Source organism: Jaculus jaculus, chromosome 19 (genome assembly GCF_020740685.1).
Source record: "Jaculus jaculus isolate mJacJac1 chromosome 19, mJacJac1.mat.Y.cur, whole genome shotgun sequence".
Classification (NCBI taxonomy): domain Eukaryota; kingdom Metazoa; phylum Chordata; class Mammalia; order Rodentia; family Dipodidae; genus Jaculus; species Jaculus jaculus.
In genome coordinates, this window is record NC_059120.1 from 58779365 (window position 1) to 58791590 (window position 12226).

The following is a 12226-nucleotide window of genomic DNA, read 5'->3' on the forward strand; positions in this document are numbered from 1 at the left end:
TTCACAGTGGCTGAAGGGTCTGGTGCACTCACTCTCTCTCTCAAAAAAAAAAAAAAAAAAAAAAAAAAAAAAATCAGCTTAGCTTGGTTCTACCCTCAATTCATCTACCCCAACTTTCCCCAAAGTGTGGCACTTTGACGTCACTGGAGGACCAGGCTGCCCTGATGTGAAATCATCAGGGGATGACACTCTGCCCAGGAGATGATCATATGAGCCACATGGAAGTCAGGTGTGGCGGCGCACACCTTTAATCCCAGCACTCAGGAGGCAGAGGTGTGAGTTCGAGGCCACTCAGACTACACAGCAAACTCCAGGTCAACGTGGACTAGAGATTGAGACCCTACCTTAAAAAAAAAAAAAAAAAAAAAGCCGGGCATGGTGGCACACGCCTTTAATCCCAGCACTCAGGAGGCAGAGGTAGGAGGACCACTGTGAGTTCGAGGCCACACTGAGACCACCATAGTGAATTCCAGGCCATCCTGAGCTAGAGTGAGACCCTACCTCGAAAAACCGAAACCAGGCCACATGGGAGAGCATCATGTGTTTCAAAACTATGGTTCTGGGCTGGGCGTGGTGGTGCACACCTTTAATCTCAGCTCTCAGGAGGGTGACTTATGAGGAATGTGGAGAGTTCAAGGCCACCCTGGGGCTACAGTGTTCCAGGCCAGTCAGGACTAGTGTGAGACCCTGCTTCAACAAATAATAATGGTTCTGCAGAGGCTAGACAAGGTTGCCTGTCTCTTCCCCAACCCCAAAAATAGGCAGCATGGAGAAAGAATTAACTGCCAGGCTGGGATTAGAGGCTCGGGGCATATTGGGACCCAGCTGAGTGGATTGGAAGCAGGATAAACAACCGAAGCTGTTGGATGGCCCTGCTGTAATTGGACCCAGACTGTCGGGGCCCCTGTGAAACAGGGCAGGGGCGGGGCACCTTGGACAGGGGAGCGGGCAGTGGGATGGGCCTGGGTTGGAAGAGATGGGGTGCAGCCAGGTGGTGGTGGGGAGAGGCGCCTCAGGACACACTGAGCACCCGCATGATGTTAGTGTAGCCGGATCCAGGCCGCCAGCCTGTGACCACAATCACCAGATCGCCGGCGCGGAGGAAGCCACAGAGCTTTCCTGGGAGCAAAACAAGGAGCTGGTCATTGAGGGACCCAGGCCAGGACCCTACACTGTGCACCGCCGCAGGGCTACCCCGGGAGCCTGAGCCGAGGCACTGAGGACACGCGCGGTGAGGCGGAACTGTGCTGACAGCCAGAGGCCAGGGGTAGTGAGCCCACAATTATAAATTAGGTTTTTGTTTCTCCCAAGGTAGGGTCTCACTCTGGCCCAGGCTGGCCTGGAATTAACTATGTAGCCCCAGGGTGGCCTTGAACTCATGGCGATCCTCCTAACCTCTGCCTCCCGAGTGTTGGGATTAAAGGCGTGCGCCAGCACACCCAGCTAAATGAGATTCTGGTTCCAGCTCATATGGGCTCTTCTCCCCTGCTCTTGGGTCACACTGGGCTTCTTATGAAGGTCTCTGCCCTGTCTCCCTCCCTCTCCCTCCTTCAGCTTGACCTCTCCCACTTGGAGTCCAAGGTATCTCTCCATGCTAGTGACCCAGGGGAATTATGGGATGAATGAAGACAGGCAAGTCCTTCTGAGAGGGGTACGAAGCCAGGTTGGGGTGTCCCTGAAGAAAGTGCCTGGTGGGAGGGGAGGCAGGGTCTCTGAAGCTCACCACTTTCAATGCCAAACTGAACCCTGCGATCCACGTCATCTGCCCAGATGGCTTCTGGGGGCTCACGGTAGAGCAAGGGGAAGACTCCTCGGCACAGGTGCACCTGCCGGGCAGCCTGGGCAGAGCGGGTGACCGCAATGACGGCTGCCCGCGGTCGGTACCGAGACAGAAGCTGGGCTGAGCTGAAAGAGGAGCAGAGGGTCAGCTCAGAACCCAAAGGATGCTTTTATATATATATATATATATGGAGGGGGGGAGTGCGTGCGAGAGAGCGCGCACGTGTGCGAAGGGAAGGGAAGGGAAGAGGAGAGGAGGGGAGAGAATGAGCACACCAGAGCCTTCAGCCACTGCAAATGAACTCCAGATGCATGTGCCACCTTGTGCATCTGGCTCACATGGGTCCTGGAGAATCAAACCTGGGTCCTTTGGCTTTGCAGACAAGTGCCTTAACCACACAGCCATCTCTCCAGCCCAAAGGGTGCTTTATACATATATATTTGGTTTTTCGAGGTAGGGTCTTGGTCTAGCTCAGGCTGACCTGGAATTCACTGTAGTCTCAGGGTGGCCTCGATCTCACAGACACCCTCCTATCTCTGCCTCCCGACTGCTGGGATTAAAGGTGTGCGCCACCATGCCCGGCTGCTTGTTGATTTTCACAACCATATGGGTAACAAATGACTAACTCTAGACCCAAGGAGACAAGGCAAGCTTTGTAGGGCCCAGGCGAGTTACCTAAAGTTCCACTGCTAAACTTCAGAGCAATTATTGAACTCGGACTTACTGGGCTCCTCCTCTGTGACAGCTCAACCTTACAACGCTCTTTCAGCCTCAGGAGGCCAGATGCCCTGAGGCCAATATGTCCACAGATTATATCCTGCCAATTTCCTTCCCCAGCTGAGACACCATGCGCGAGGCCTGCTTCTCGGGGCCCTCCCATGTTTTCATCGCTACCACTTTTCTTGCCCTGGAGCAAAGCCCTTCACCGTCCCTGGGCAGTGGTGTCCCTCACCGGCCTGTTGTGGTCAGCACAATGATGGCAGCTGCACAGCACTTGAAGGAAGCCTCCACGGCGCCGATGGCAGTGACCTCCGTGGGGTCACGGCTCAGTGGCGCAGCCCTGCGCAGCTCCTCGAACAGCTGCCGGTGGTACACCGCGGCCTCGGCCTCCCGGGCAATCTGTGGGCACCGAGAGGTCAGGCTGGGTACGTGCCACGGGGTCCCGGGGGGGGGGGGACGGCTGGTTCTTTGGTCCCTTTTCCCTGAGTTCCTACCGCATGCTGCATCTTCACGGCCTCCACAGGGAAGCTGCCCTTGGCTGTCTCCCCCGACAGCATGATGCAGTCAGCCCCATCGAGCACAGCGTTGGCCACGTCGCTTGTCTCTGCCCGGGTCGGCCGGGCCTTTGTGATCATACTTTCCAACATCTGGAGGGCACCGTGGGTGTTAGAGCTATAGGAAGCATGGTAACTCCGACTGGGGACCCTGCCCAGGCTACTTCTCTGATGCCCACGCTCTTGAGTTTCCTGAAAGTCAAGACTACAGCAACAGCTGTGTGACTCTGGAAGTTCAGTTTCCTCCCCTGAAAATGGGAGTCATATTATCTCCACTGAACTTCAGGATCCGGTGCTGGACAGGGAAGCATGTTGTAGCCCTGTGGTGTGGGAATTCTCCCTCCGTTGCCCTTAAACCCAAGTGCCCCAGTGCCAAGGGTTCACTCCAGACCTGTGTGGCGCAGACAACAGGCTTGCCCCTCAAGTTGCAGCGCCCAATCATCATTTTCTGAGCCAGGAAAACCTTCTCTGCTGGGATCTCAATGCCCAGGTCACCTCGTGCCACCATGATGCCATCGCTCACCTCTAGGATCTCATCAAACCTGGGTATTCGGAGGGATCCCGGCTGAGGCAAGGCCAGGAGGCGCCAGGGAGTAGCAGGAGGAAGAGGGGCGATGGGGAATGTTTAGAGGGCCTCATGGAAATAAAGACCAAACCTCACTTCTTAACACCTTCATGGTTCTCGATTTTGCTAATGATTTTGATGCCTTGTCCCTCTGGCCCCAGAGCAGCCCGCACTGCAGTTACATCGCTGGCTTTCCGTATGAAGGAAGCAAAGATGATGTCCACACCATGTTCCACCCCAAAGCGCAGGTCCAAGACATCCTGCTCAGAGAGGCCGGGCAGGTCCACCTCAGCACCTGGCAAGTTCACCCCTTTCCTGTTGCCGAGGACACCGCCATTCTCCACTTCAGTCACCAGTCCCTCTGGGCCTGTGGGCACGTACAAAGCCAACCTGGGTCAAGACTGGGTTTGGGGCAGAGTCATGCACAGGAAATTCCAGGCTCAGATTCCCCCATCCTGGGAAATCAGCAATTTCTGAGCCTCCACAGTGAAGAGGGACCAGATGAACTTTGCACATTAAAAAAAAAATTACTAAGGGTGGTTGCAGTGATTGCTTAGTGGTTAAGGTGGTTGCCTGGGAACCCTGAGGATCCTGGTTCGATTCTCCAGGTAAGCCAGATGTACAAGGGGGGTACATGTATCTTAAGTTCCTTTGCAGTGCCTAGAGGTCCTGGTGTGCCCATTCTCTATCTTCCTGCCTCTCTCTCTCTCTCTCTCTCTCCAATAAATAATAAAAAATATTTTTTTAATAAACCTACTATGGTGGCACACGCCTTTAATCCCAGCACTTGGGAAGCAAAGGTAGGAGGATCACCATGAGTTTGAGGCCACCCTGAGACTACATAGTGCATTCCACGTCAGCCTGGGGATACAGTGAGACCCTACCTCTAAAACAAACAAACAAACAAACAAAACAAAACAAAACTATGGGCTGGAGAGGTGGCTTAGTGGTTTAAGTGCTTTCCTGTGGAGCCTAAGGACCCAGGTTCGATTCCCAGATGTACATGGTGTGCATGCATCTGGAGTTTCTTTATAGTTTCTATCTGCGCCCCCCTCTCTCAAATAAATAAATAAACAAGCAAACTGCCAATCCACAAGTCCAGACCCACCCCATAGTGAGGGCCCGAACTCTGGGACCTCCAGGGACAGGCGGGGAAGCGAGCACGGCCGGGGAAGGGGTGGGTGGTCCAAGGGCAACCCCGGACGCCACCCGCGGGGAAGGTGCCCACGGTCAGCGAAGGAGGCGCGTCCGCACCGATTTTCCGGACCACTAGGGAGATGAGTCCGTCGTCGATGTAGATGCGGCCCCCGACGGCGACGACCCGGGTGATGTTGGGGTAGTCCACCCACACTGTCCTCGAGTCTCCCAGCGTTCGGAACGCGGGGTCCACAGTCACCAGCACTTGGGAGCCCTTGACAATTTCCACCTCGGATTCCGAGCCCTGGGGGCGGAGCCAGAGAGGCGTGGGTCAGTCGTGAGAGCCCAGGCCCCGCCCACGGCGCGCTCGGACCTCCTCCTGGCCCTGGAGTCGCCAGCCTCTCACCCCCTTCAGGACCCCAGTGCGAATCTCCCGACCCTGGGTGTCGATCGTCTCTCATCCCCTTCAGGACCCCCGTGCGAATGTCCAGGCCCTGAGTGTGCCCGTCTCTCACCCCCTTAAGAACCCCCGCGCGAATCAACCTATCCTGGGTGTCGCCCGTCTCTCACCCCCTTCAGGACCCCCGTGCGGATCTCGGGGCCCTTGGTGTCCAGGGCGATGGCCACGGGCCGGTAGGTGAGCGGGTTAGTTGCAAGGCTCTGGTCCGCCTCGCGGATGTTGGCGATGGACTCGGCGTGGTACTGCGGGGCGGGGCGGGGCGGGGGAGCGGAGCCGAGATTCAGGGGCGTGGGAAGGCTTTGGGACCTCCCCGGCCCCGCCCCGCCCCGCCCCGCGGACCCCGGCGCACCTCGTGCGAGCCGTGGGAGAAGTTGAGTCGCGCGATGTTCATGCCGGCCTTGATCATCTCCTTGAGCCGCTCCACCGAGCGAGACGCCGGCCCTGCAGCCCGAGACACCGCGCGAGTCTCGGCGGCGAGCAAAACCCACCGCACCCTCAGAAAGGGCCCCACCCAGGAGTCCTTCAGACCACCCCCCTCTGCAGCCAGCAGCCAGCCCCGTGAGAAGGAAGCACTGTGAGGGTCCTTGGTTTGCTTGCTTGCTTCTCCCTCTGGCACTCAAGCTCCAGGCTGGCCTCGAGCTCACGGTGATCCTCCAGCCTCACTCTGTTTTGGGACAAAAGCCATGCTCCACCGTGCCCAGCTTCCAGCTGGTTTTTTTTTTTTTTTTGGTTTTGGTTTTTCGAGGTAGGGTCTCACACTAGTCCAGGCTGACCTGGAACTCACTATGTAGTCTCAGGGTGGCCTCGAACTCACGGTGATCCTCCTCCCTCTGCCTCACGAGTGCTGGGATTAAAGGCCTGAGCCATCATGCCCTGCTTGGTTCCACCCCCAGTTGTTAATTTTAATTTAATTTTTTAAGTTTTGGGCTAGAGAAATGGCTTAGCCTTTTAAGGTGCTTGCCTGCAAAGCCAAACAAAGCCAGATGCCCAGGGCGCCACATGTGTCTGGATTTAATTTACAGAGACTGGAGAGGACCTTTGGCTCCACAGGCAAACGCCTTGACCACTAAACCATCTCTCTAGCCCTTTTATTTTTGGTGCCCGGGGACCAAACCCAACAACATGCACATGTTAAGCATGATCTTCCCCGGGCTGCAGCCCCACTGCTTCCTTTTATAGATATAATTTACTTGGGAGGACAGACAACCAGGACAACCTGCTTGAAAAAACAAAACAAAATTCCAGATGCAGGGGCCACTTTTTCTGGTTTTAAGTGGGCACAGGGGAATTGAACCTCCAGCTGACAGATCATGCAAACAGGGGAAGTGTTGTCTTTTCTCCACTGGTCTACCTCCAAACTCCAAGTAAATATTTGTCAGGATGGGTGTGGTGGTGCACCTGGGTAACTCCCAGCACTGGGGAGGCAGGGACAGGAGGGTGAGGTCCTGTGCAAGGCCAGTGTGGACTACAGAGTGAGTGTAGAACCCTCCAGGGGGCTGGAGAGATGGCTTCGTGGCCTGCAAAGCCACATGACCCAGGTTCGATTCCCCAGGACCCACATAAGCCTGATGCACAAAGTGGTCCTCTTTCTCTCAAATAAATAAATAATAGGATAGAATAATAGAATAAAATAAAGCAATCCAGGGTGATGTGAGATCCTGTCTCAAAAAGTCACCTCCCACCTTGGAGTGATGGCACTTGTCTTTAATTCCAGAACTCTGAAGGCTGAGACAGGAGGACTACCATGAGTTTGAGGCCAGTCTGGGGCTACAGAGTGAGTACCAGCTCAGCCTGGGCTGGAGAAACAATTCTCCCCACCCCCCCAAAAAAAAATTGTTGGTGGAGACAGGCATGGTGGCGCATGCCTTTAATCCCAGCAGATTGGGAGGCAGAGGTAGGAGGATTGCAGTGAGTTCGAGGCCACCCTGAGACTACATAGTAAATTCCAGGTCAGCCTGAGCTAGACCCTACCTCGGAAAACAAAACAAAACAACAACAACAACAAAAAAAAATTGTTGGCAGGCGTGGTGGTGCAGGCCTTTAATCCCAGCACTTGCGAGAGGCACAGGTAGGAGGACCGCTGTGAGTTCGAGGCCAGACTGAGACGACAAAGTAAGTTCCAGGTCAGTCTTGGCTAGAGTGAGACCTAACCTTGAAAAAACACAAGACAAAACAAAAAATAATTGTTGAATGAATGCCAAACAGGGAAGCCTCTCAAAGGAGACAACCTTAAGGAAACACTGTGAGCTGAGCGGCTGTTGGAGGCATGTGGTCTTACCAATGGTGGCGATGATGCCGGTGCTTCGAGCAGCCACAGGCTCTGAGTCGATGTCCAGCAGGCAGAGATGTTCCAGGAAGGTGTCTGCCATAGCTGCGGGTAGCTGTTGCCGCTGGAAGAAGGCAGCGCCCAGTTCTTGGGTCAGCTGGGCCACACTCGCCCGCCGCAGGTTCCCTGCTGGCCCTGCAGGAGGAGGGGGCTTAGCGTCTGCGGGACACCTGCCTTTTTGTTCATGCACCTCAAGTCAGCGACCCTCTGATACTTGTCCGTCTTCTCCAGTTTGCATGGAGCCCTGAGCTGAGTGTCACGTATACCTTATGTGCTTTATAAAGTATACCTGTGTGCTTTGCCTTATCTAGTCTCTGTCAAGCAGGCACTGTTAAGTGCTCTGTTTATCCCGGTTGATCATGCAGCTTCTGTGTAACAGATGGGATTCGAATCCAGATCTAATCCTATACTCAAGTTCCTCACCGCCCAGCTACACTGACGTCTTCCCGTAACCCTAGATTTCCTTCCGCACCCTTCCCCCAGTCTCAGCTCCCTTGTAGTCCTGTTCTCATTTAGCCAGGAATCACCCACAGCCGTCTCCTAACGTCCCCCGTTGATTTCCTTCCAGCCACTGGCAGTTGGTTGGTTTTGAGTTACTAAAGCCTGCTCCATGCTGCTTCAGACTGCAGCGACCTTCGAACTTGACCCAGCCCAGTGCAGGGAGCGCCCGGCCCCGAGGCACCTTCCATGCTACCACGTGTCCCTCTGTGTCCGTCTGTCTCTGTGCGTCGGCTTCCTGCCCTAATGCTGTCAGAACTATGAGGTCAGCCTCCTGTGGGCTCAGTCTGAGGACTGGTTAAAGTATCACCAGCTGATGTCTGTCCTGCCAATGGAAGCCTGGTACACCAGGGGCCAGAGTCCAGGAGCCACGGGAGTGCCCGATGGCCTCCAAGCTGTAAGGCTCCCCTTTGGCCTGCCTGCAGGTATGGACCACAGGGTCACAGTGTCATTTGCATATTTAACACAAGTGACTCTCTGATGTCCATCCTTCCCCGACCTTTTCACCCCCCAAGCTTGACTTGCACCCTTACTTCCCTTTCTGTTCCTTGGGATGGCCTTTTACCCTGTCTTACCTCCTGGAGCCCCGATTAGAACAGACTTCGCCAAGTCCTTTTGAGACTGTGAGAACCATGACCACAGCTGCTGAGGTGGAATGTTCTGGACGGACATGCTCCCCGAGCGTGGACCGGGGCTGCCTGGACCGTGGGCCAGGAGAGGAGAGTGACAAAACAGTTGGTCTTATCTGAAGGAGCCAGAGAATAGAAAGGCACACCCAGTAGGCAGCCCTGTCCCCTTCCAGAGTCCACCCTTCTCCGCTCTGGGGCCACAGCTTCTGGAGGGTTCGGCCAGTGGGGAGTGGCACCCGTGGGAGGCCAGGAAAGGGGCACTGAGCTCGTGCTCCTGCCAGGAGACCCTCTCTCTTTGGCTTCTAGCAACCATCCTCTCCCATCCCCCCGAGTTTTGGGGGTAATAAGCCTACTGTTACTGATCTGGGGTTGACTAACCCTGTTGCCCACACCTCCACAGACAATCCTGTTAAGATCTGGGCATGATGGCACGTGCCTGTGATGCCAGCATTCCTGAGGTGGAGGCAGCAGGATGGCTCAGAAGTTCAAGGTTATCCATGGCTGCCTGGTGAATTAAAGGCCAACCTGGGCTGCATGAGAACCCTGCCACATAGAAGAAGAGGAGACAAGAGAGGAAAGAAAGAAAGAAAGAAAGAAAGAAAGAAAGAAAGAAAGAAAGAAAGAAAGAAAGGAAGGAAGGAAGGAAGGAAGGAAGGAAGGAAGGAAGGAAGGAAAGAAAGAGAAAGAGAAAGAGAGAGTCGGGCTTGGTAGTGCACGCCTTTAATCCCAGCACTTGGGAGGCAGAGGTAGGAGGATTGCTGTGAGTTCGAGGCCACCCTGAGACTCCATAGTGAATTCCAGGTCAGCCTGGACTAGAGCAAGACCCTATCTCGAAAAACCAAAAAAAAAAAAAAAAAAAACCCTAAAAGAAAAACCCAAGTATGGTGGTGCACACCTTTAATCAAAGCACTTGGGAGGCAGAGGCAGAAGTATGAGGATCTCCACCCTGGTCCAGGTCAGCATGGGCGGGAGCGAGGCCACAGAGGGAAGCTGTCTGACTGACTGGCCTGACTTGCAGGTGAGCATGTGAGATGGTCCATGCACCCCTGAGCAGGAGGTGTGAAGTGAGACCAAGAGGTCAATAGGCCTCCAGGACCACTCAGAGCAGGAGTTGCAGCTTTACAAGAGAACCTCAAAACACCCTCCAACACATTCACAGAGGCTCAGGAGAGATCACATAACAGACAAAAACTCAAATCCTGCCTGCCCAGACGATGGGAACAGAGGTCTCTTCCCAGAATGTGGGCTGAGGCAGGAATACTGACAGTTTTGTTTTTTCATATCTTATTATTTATTTGACAGAGAATGAGGGAGAGAGTATGAGAGAATGGTTGTAGGGCCTCCAGCCACTGCAAAGGAACTCCAGACGCGTGCGCCCCCTTGAGCATCTGGCTAACGTGGGTCCTGGGGAATCGAACCTGGGTCCTTTGGCCTTGCAGGCAAATGCCTTAACTGCTAAGCCATCCCTCCAGCCCACAATACTGACAGGTTTAATAAAGCACGTCAGCTGATGACAGAATTGTGTCCTAGATCCAGGGGACTGAGAGAAGACTGAGTGTTGTGGAGAGGCAGGAAGTCAGGGTGGCTTCCAGAGATCAACTCAAGGACTGAACCAGCAGAGAGAGGGGGAGGGGGATCCATATCTGTAGTTCCAACACTAAGGAGATAGAGGCAAGAAGTTGAAGAGTTCAAGACCAGCCTCAGCTACATAACAAGTTCAAAGCCAGCCTGGGCTATAGGAGACCCTGTCTCAAACAACAAAAGCCAATCTAGAAATGGCCGTGCAGCCTGTGATCATACCACCAAGGAAGCTGAGGGAGTTTGAGGTCAGCCTAGGCTACTTGGTGAACTCCAGGCAGCCTGGGCTTCAGAGAGCAGTCAGCCAGTCAATCCTCCAATAGAAACAGGGCTTTTGGCCAGTGGCAGAGGTAGGAGGATCAACCGTGAGCTTGAGGCCACCCTGAGATGACAGAGTGAGGTCCAGGTCAGCCTGGGCTGGTGTGAGACCTACCTCAAAAAACAAAAACAAAAACAAAAACAAAAAAAAAGGGAAAGAAATAGGGCTTTTAAACTGGGCATGGTGGGTGCATGCCTTTAATCCCAGCACTCGGAGACAGAGGTAGGAGGATCGCTGTGAGTTTGAGGGCACCCTGAGACTACATAGTGAATTCCAGGTCAACCTGAGTTAGAACAAGACCTTATCTTGAAAAATCAGGGGAAAAAAAAAAAAAAAGAGAGAGAGAGAGAGAATCAAGGCCTTTATACGTCAGGAGTCAGAGGTAGGATGAGTTCAAGTCTAGTCTGAAAATACTTAGTGAACCCCAGGTCAGCATGGGCTACAGTGAGATACTATCTAGAAAAAAAAAGTGTGTGTGTGTGGGGGGGGCTAAAGAGATTGCTAAGGGGTTAAAGTGCTTGCTTGCAAAGCCTGTGGGACAGGGTTTGATTCCCAGGATCCACGTAAGGCCAGATGCACAAAGTGGTGCATGCATCTGGAGTTCATGTGCAGGGGCAAAAGGCCCTGGTGAAGGCTGGGCATGGTGGTGCACGCCTTTAATCCCAGCACTCAGGAGGCAGAGGTAGGAGGATCGCTGTGAGTTCAAGGCCATCCTGAGACTACATAGTAAGTTCCAGGTTAGCCTGTGATGGAGTGAAACCTTATCTTGAAAACTCAAAAAAGAGAAAAAGCAGCCCCAAACAGGCAGGCATGTTGGCGCAAGCCTTTAAGCCTAGAACTTGGGAGGCAGAGGTAGAAGGATCGCCATGAGTTGGAGGACACCCTGAGACTCCATAGTGAATTCTAGGTCAGTCTGGGCTAGAGTGAGACCCTACCTCAATAAAACAACAACAACAACAACAACAAAAGAGACCCTTGTGAGCACATGCTTGCTCTGGCTATCTCTCTCTCCCGCTCCTTCCTTGCAAATAAGTAAATAATGAATGAAATAAGCTGCGTATTGTGGCACAAACTTTTAGCGTTAGCACTGAACAGGCTGAGGTAGGAGGATCTCCGTGAGTTCAAGGCCAGCCTGGGCAACAGAATGAGTGTCCCAGGTGAACCTGGTCTAGAGAGCCTGCCTCAGAAACATCAAAACAGGGCTGGAGAGATGGCTTAGCCGTTAAGGCACATGCCTGTGAAGCCTGAAGAAGCACCCAGGTTAGATTCTCCAGGTTCCACGTAAGCCAGACGCACATGGTGGCACATGCGTCTGAAGTTCGTTTTACAGTAGCTGGAGGCCCTGGCACACTCATTCTCACTCTCTCTCCCTCTACTAAATAAAAATAAATCTTAAAAAAAAAAACACCATCAAAACAAACAAATAAATAAGGATTGGACCCCCCTTGCCAGCACACGTGCACGTACACAAGTGCGCGCTCTTGCGCACGCTCTCTCTCTCTCTGCCTTGCACGCACACTGAATGCACGCCGTCGCCGCTTGCACTCTCACACCGTCCTGCATGCTTGCACTCTCACCCTGCCCATGCTACGTCCCGAACCCCGGGTTTTCTTCTGCAGACCCGGAGCCAGCGGAGCGCCAGCCCGGCTCCCCGCAAGGC

At 53.9% G+C, this 12226-nt stretch overlaps 1 protein-coding gene across 4 annotated transcripts; it reads right to left on the minus strand.

The window, feature by feature from the left end:
• Nucleotides 1-571: 571 nt before the first annotated feature.
• Nucleotides 572-8302, minus strand: Pklr (pyruvate kinase L/R). 4 transcript variants are annotated; one of them, XM_045138385.1, is made up of 11 exons: nt 8225-8302; nt 7495-7677; nt 5566-5657; nt 5327-5458; nt 4874-5060; nt 3716-3986; nt 3446-3596; nt 2995-3147; nt 2733-2899; nt 1724-1905; nt 572-1119 (listed from the first exon to the last, which is right to left on the minus strand). In XM_045138385.1, the coding sequence occupies exons 1-11, from the start codon at nt 8229-8231 to the stop codon at nt 1013-1015; spliced, it is 1632 nt and encodes a 543-aa protein (XP_044994320.1). In that variant the 5' UTR covers nt 8232-8302; the 3' UTR covers nt 572-1012. The 4 variants fall into 4 exon arrangements, with proteins under 4 accessions (XP_044994320.1, XP_044994322.1, XP_044994321.1 ...); XM_045138387.1 differs by lacking the exon at nt 8225-8302 and adding an exon at nt 8070-8135; XM_045138386.1 differs by lacking the exon at nt 8225-8302 and adding an exon at nt 8015-8105.
• Nucleotides 8303-12226: the final 3924 nt, after the last annotated feature.

Coding starts and splice junctions, on each gene's coding strand:
- Pklr (XM_045138385.1), bottom strand. Junction 5,658..7,494: donor CGGCATCATCGCCACCATTG/GTAAGACCACAT, acceptor CTCGGGCTGCAG/GGCCGGCGTCTCGCTCGGTG. Junction 3,148..3,445: donor CTGTTGTCTGCGCCACACAG/GTCTGGAGTGAA, acceptor GGTGCCCTCCAG/ATGTTGGAAAGTATGATCAC.